The 5,686-nt window shown below is 49.0% G+C and overlaps 1 protein-coding gene across 1 annotated transcript in view; it reads right to left on the bottom strand.

Moving 5' to 3' along the window:
- Positions 1–456: 456 nt before the first annotated feature.
- LOC308147340 (leukotriene B4 receptor 1-like) overlaps positions 457–5,686 on the bottom strand; it is a 12,348-nt gene continuing 7,118 nt past the window's right edge. The window contains 2 exon segments of the mRNA XM_080519450.1: positions 457–1,588; positions 3,072–3,348. Of these exon segments, the coding sequence (XP_080375576.1) occupies positions 1,151–1,588; positions 3,072–3,348 (715 nt within the window). The 3' untranslated portion in view covers positions 457–1,150.

The following is a 5,686-nucleotide window of genomic DNA, read 5'->3' as shown; positions in this document are numbered from 1 at the left end:
ATGAGAGCAGTGATGTGAGCAGTGATGAGAGCAGTGAGCAGTGATGAGAGCAGTGAGCAGTGATGAGAGCAGTGATGAGAGCAGTGATGAGAGCAGTGATGAGAGCAGTGATGTGAGCAGTGAGCAGTGATGAGAGCAGTGATGTGGGCAGTGATGAGAGCAGTGATGAGAGCAGTGATGAGAGCAGTGATGAGAGCAGTGATGCTGAACAGGACAGTGATGGTTGTGAAGATGAAGACATCGACCACATAAAGATCTGCTTTGTGAAATTGAGGGCAGAGCGACGAGTGACGGGAAGGAAGCTGTGGTGCAATGTGTCTGATGAAACCCTGCCGACATTGCATTATTAACGGTGTTCTCATTTGGATGTGAAAAGAACATTGCAAGACAAAAATTCAACTTTTCCAATTCAATTCAACTTTATTGACATAACACCAAACACAACAGTCCTTCCTCTGGGCTTCTAGCCGAGAAAAGAGGAAAACCCAAAGGATCCACATGAGCAGCAGGTTTATTTGTGACAGAAAGAAAAACTCCCTCTAGCTGGAAGAACCTTTGTAGAAAGCAGACTCAGACCACCACAATATACAAACACAATATACAAACACAATATACAAACACAGTGTGTCCATGAAGCCGTGTGTGATGAACACAATGTGTTAGCCACATTATACATATAGTCACACTGGGTTCTGTACTGCACAACTGTAGAAACACATTCAATATGTCAAAATAGGGGGAAAAAGGCAACATGATAATATATAAAATGCATTAACACACACACACACACACACACACACACACACACACACACACACACACACACACACACACACTATTTTCCAGACTATTTTTTTGAAGATGAAGCGTCAAATCAAACCTTTTATATGCTAACATAATGAACAAGCAGTTGTAAATATAAATCTACAAAAAAATGTTCATGTTTTTTTTTTTTTTTTACTTTTCGGAATTTCCCGGCAAGAATTTCACAATCCAGTGAGTAACTTGAATTGAAAATACACATTTCATGTTTTGAGCACCAAAACCAATAAAGAAGCCCTCTGTTCATATAATCTTCAGAATGTACAGAATGTATTTTTTCTTTCTTTACAATCAGTGGCTTTAATATTCCTGCAGAAGCTCAGCGCTTCTAGTTTCCAGCGGCGGTCCACCGGTGGTGGTCCTCCAGCGGCTCCCCGGGGGCCAGGGTCCGGAGCTCCGGCTCCCCGTCCTCGGCCCCCGGCTCCCCGTCCTCGGCCCCCGGCTGGCTGCCGGTCCCGTCCTTGCCCCTGGCCTTGAAGGGCTTCCCCAGCTTGACGGACAGCGTGTGCAGCACGGAGCCGTCGTCCCGGGCGGAGCTGCCGCGGCCGTGGCGGCTGGTGGTGGTGGTGCTGCGGCTCTCGGAGTTGGTGGCTTCAAACAGCTTCCCCATGAAGCTGAGGCCCGCCTGGCGGATGTGAGAGCTGCCGGCGAACACGTACAGGACGGGGTTGACGGCGCTGCTGAAGTAGGCGAACGCCGTCACGTTGGGACGAGCCAGCCCGGCGGCCTGCAACACCGACTGGCTGCCCTGCAACACCCCCACCACCTGGAGGGGGGACAAGGGGGGGACACAAGGAGGGGGGACACAAGGAGAGGGACACCAGGGGGGGACAAGGGGGGGACACAAGGAGGGGGACACCAGGGGGGGACACCAGGGGGGGACACAAGGAGGGAAACACAAGGAGAGGGACACCAGGGGGGGACACCAGGGGGGGACACAAGGAGGGAAACACAAGGAGAGGGACACCAGGGGGGGGACACCAGGGGGGGGACACAAGGAGGGAAACACAAGGAGAGGGACACCAGGGGGGACACAAGGGGGGGGACACAAGGAGGGAAACACAAGGAGGGAGACACAAGGAGAGGGACACCAGGGGGGACACAAGGACGGAGACACAAGGAGGGAGACACAAGGACAGCGGCACAAGGAGGGAGACACAAGGACAGCGGCACAAGGAGGGGGGCACAAGGACGGAGACACAAGGGGGGACACCAGGGGGGAGACACAAGGACGGAGACACAAGGAGGGAGACACAAGGACAGCGGCACAAGGAGGGGGGCACAAGGACGGAGACACAAGGGGGGACACCAGGGGGGAGACACAAGGACAGCGGCACAAGGAGGGAGACACAAGGACGGACATGAAGGGACAGAACCAGTCAAGCAGACTGTCCCTGCAGGAACTTGTTCTTTAACCAGTCAAACTCATTCGGTCACATTTTTAATTCATGTTGCTAAAAAACAAATGAACAAATTGTCAAATGTATTTCTTTGTCTTTTATGTCCTGATGTTATACTCGTCTTATCTGAGGACTACACTGTTTGACTGTGTACTGTTTTATATATTCACTCCCTGTGTTTACACTGCTTTAACCAAGTTCATTTCCCTGTACTCAGTACTACTTAAATGACAAATAATAAACCTTCAACCTTGATTCTATTCCTTTTGAATGTTGTTCATTGCATTTTTAACTTAGTGAAACAAGTATATTGTTTTGAGGATGATAGTAATTAATAATATCACATTGAAGACATTAGCAATGTGACTAATTAGAAGTCCAGTAAAACAAAAGAGGATCTAAATAATGAAGGAAAAAAAAAAAAAAAAACTTTTGAAATTAAAGTAATTGAAAGTAATTCTTCAATAATCTTAAAGTTAAAAAACAATAGAAATAAAAAAAAGTCAAGTAAATGAAATAAACATAACAAACTTTCTTGAGAATTTGGAAAAAATATAAAACTATGAAGGATTTTATTAAGTTAGCATTCATACGTTTAATTCAATAATAGTTAGGCTTATTCCATTTCCTTCATTTCTAGCCTTACAATTTCATTTAACAAGAAACATTTAAAGTCAGAAGCTCGTCCAGATGTTTCTCATTAAAAGTCCATTGAAGAAGTGCAGAGCAAGAGAGGAGGGACCAGTGAAATGAGTCACATCCCATCACAGCGACAACACTGACAGAAGCCTTGTGTTTTGATTGGTCTGTGGTGAAACGACTTGATGTCGTGTGATTCGTGAGCGGCACCTCGATGACGTTGACGACGTGGTAGGGAAGCCAGAACACGGCGAAGGTGCAGATGATGAGGAGGATGAGGCGGCTGCCCTGCGCCCTGCGCTGGAACTTGGCGCTCTGCAGGCGGCAGATGACGGAGCTGTAGCAGGTGTTGATGAGGGAGAAGGGCACCAGGCAGCCCAGGACGCTCTCAAACAGGTACTGGAACACCTTGTGGCCCCCGTCACCCCAGTGGTACGGGTGGCAGAGGCTCACGGTCCGGTTGCTGGGCAGCGTCACCTTCACAAGACTTTCAGAGAGGAGACCAACAATGCAGTATTATGGAGACTAAGTACGTTTGAAGTGTTCACTAGTTCACCACATTCACCACCACTCTGTCCACGTGTCCTTCTCAGTGTGTCCTTCTCAGTGTGTCCATCTCAGTGTGTCCTTCTCAGTGTGTCCATCTCAGTGTGTCCATCTCAGTGTGTCCTTCTCAGTGTGTCCATCTCAGTGTGTCCTTCTCAGTGTGTCCATCTCAGTGTGTGCTTCTCAGTGTGTCCATCTCAGTGTGTCCTTCTCAGTGTGTCAATCTCAGTGTGTCCATCTCAGTGTGTCCATCTCAGTGTGTCCTTCTCAGTGTGTCCATCTCAGTGTGTCCTTCTCAGTGTGTCCATCTCAGTGTGTCCATCTCAGTGTGTCCTTCTCAGTGTGTCCATCTCAGTGTGTGCTTCTCAGTGTGTCCATCTCAGTGTGTCCTTCTCAGTGTGTCAATCTCAGTGTGTCCATCTCAGTGTGTCCATCTCAGTGTGTCCTTCTCAGTGTGTCCATCTCAGTGTGTCCTTCTCAGTGTGTCCATCTCAGTGTGTCCATCTCAGTGTGTCCTTCTCAGTGTGTCCATCTCAGTGTGTGCTTCTCAGTGTGTCCATCTCAGTGTGTCCTTCTCAGTGTGTCAATCTCAGTGTGTCCATCTCAGTGTGTCCATCTCAGTGTGTCCTTCTCAGTGTGTCCATCTCAGTGTGTCCATCTCAGTGTGTCCTTCTCAGTGTGTCCATCTCAGTGTGTCCTTCTCAGTGTGTCCTTCTCAGTGTGTCCATCTCAGTGTGTCCATCTCAGTGTGTCCTTCTCAGTGTGTCCACCTCAGTGTGTCCTTCTCAGTGTGTCCATCTCAGTGTGTCCTTCTCAGTGTGTCCTTCTCAGTGTGTCCATCTCAGTGTGTCCTTCTCAGTGTGTCCTTCTCAGTGTGTCCATCTCAGTGTGTGCTTCTCAGTGTGTCCATCTCAGTGTGTCCTTCTCAGTGTGTCCATCTCAGTGTGTCCATCTCAGTGTGTCCTTCTCAGTGTGTCCATCTCAGTGTGTCCATCTCAGTGTGTCCTTCTCAGTGTGTCCTTCTCAGTGTGTCCATCTCAGTGTGTCCACCTCAGTGTGTCCATCTCAGTGTGTCCTTCTCAGTGTGTCCACCTCAGTGTGTCCTTCTCAGTGTGTCCATCTCAGTGTGTCCTTCTCAGTGTGTCCATCTCAGTGTGTCCATCTCAGTGTGTCCTTCTCAGTGTGTCCATCTCAGTGTGTCCATCTCAGTGTGTCCACCTCAGTGTGTCCATCTCAGTGTGTGCTTCTCAGTGTGTCCATCTCAGTGTGTCCATCTCAGTGTGTCCATCTCAGTGTGTCCTTCTCAGTGTGTCCATCTCAGTGTGTCCATCTCAGTGTGTCCTTCTCAGTGTGTCCATCTCAGTGTGTCCACCTCAGTGTGTCCATCTCAGTGTGTCCACCTCAGTGTGTCCTTCTCAGTGTGTCCATCTCAGTGTGTCCTTCTCAGTGTGTCCATCTCAGTGTGTCCACCTCAGTGTGTCCATCTCAGTGTGTGCTTCTCAGTGTGTCCATCTCAGTGTGTCCTTCTCAGTGTGTCCTTCTCAGTGTGTCCATCTCAGTGTGTCCTTCTCAGTGTGTCCATCTCAGTGTGTCCACCTCAGTGTGTCCATCTCAGTGTGTCCTTCTCAGTGTGTCCATCTCAGTGTGTCCTTCTCAGTGTGTCCATCTCAGTGTGTCCTTCTCAGTGTGTCCATCTCAGTGTGTCCATCTCAGTGTGTCCTTCTCAGTGTGTCCTTCTCAGTGTGTGCTTCTCAGTGTGTCCTTCTCAGTGTGTCCATCTCAGTGTGTCCTTCTCAGTGTGTCCTTCTCAGTGTGTCCACCTCAGTGTGTGCTTCTCAGTGTGTCCATCTCAGTGTGTCCATCTCAGTGTGTCCATCTCAGTGTGTCCTTCTCAGTGTGTCCATCTCAGTGTGTCCTTCTCAGTGTGTCCTTCTCAGTGTGTCCATCTCAGTGTGTCCATCTCAGTGTGTCCTTCTCAGTGTGTCCATCTCAGTGTGTCCATCTCAGTGTGTCCTTCTCAGTGTGTCCTTCTCAGTGTGTCCACCTCAGTGTGTGCTTCTCAGTGTGTCCTTCTCAGTGTGTCCATCTCAGTGTGTCCTTCTCAGTGTGTCCATCTCAGTGTGTCCATCTCAGTGTGTCCTTCTCAGTGTGTCCTTCTCAGTGTGTCCTTCTCAGTGTGTCCATCTCAGTGTGTCCACCTCAGTGTGTCCATCTCAGTGTGTCCTTCTCAGTGTGTCCACCTCAGTGTGTCCTTCTCAGTGTGTCCATCTCAGTGTGTC

This window comes from Blennius ocellaris (genome assembly GCF_963422515.1).
Source record: "Blennius ocellaris genome assembly, chromosome: 23".
In the NCBI taxonomy this organism is placed as follows: Eukaryota; Metazoa; Chordata; class Actinopteri; order Blenniiformes; family Blenniidae; genus Blennius; species Blennius ocellaris.
The sequence above is the reverse complement of the archived record's forward strand: the minus strand, read 5'-3'. Positions and strand labels throughout refer to the sequence as shown.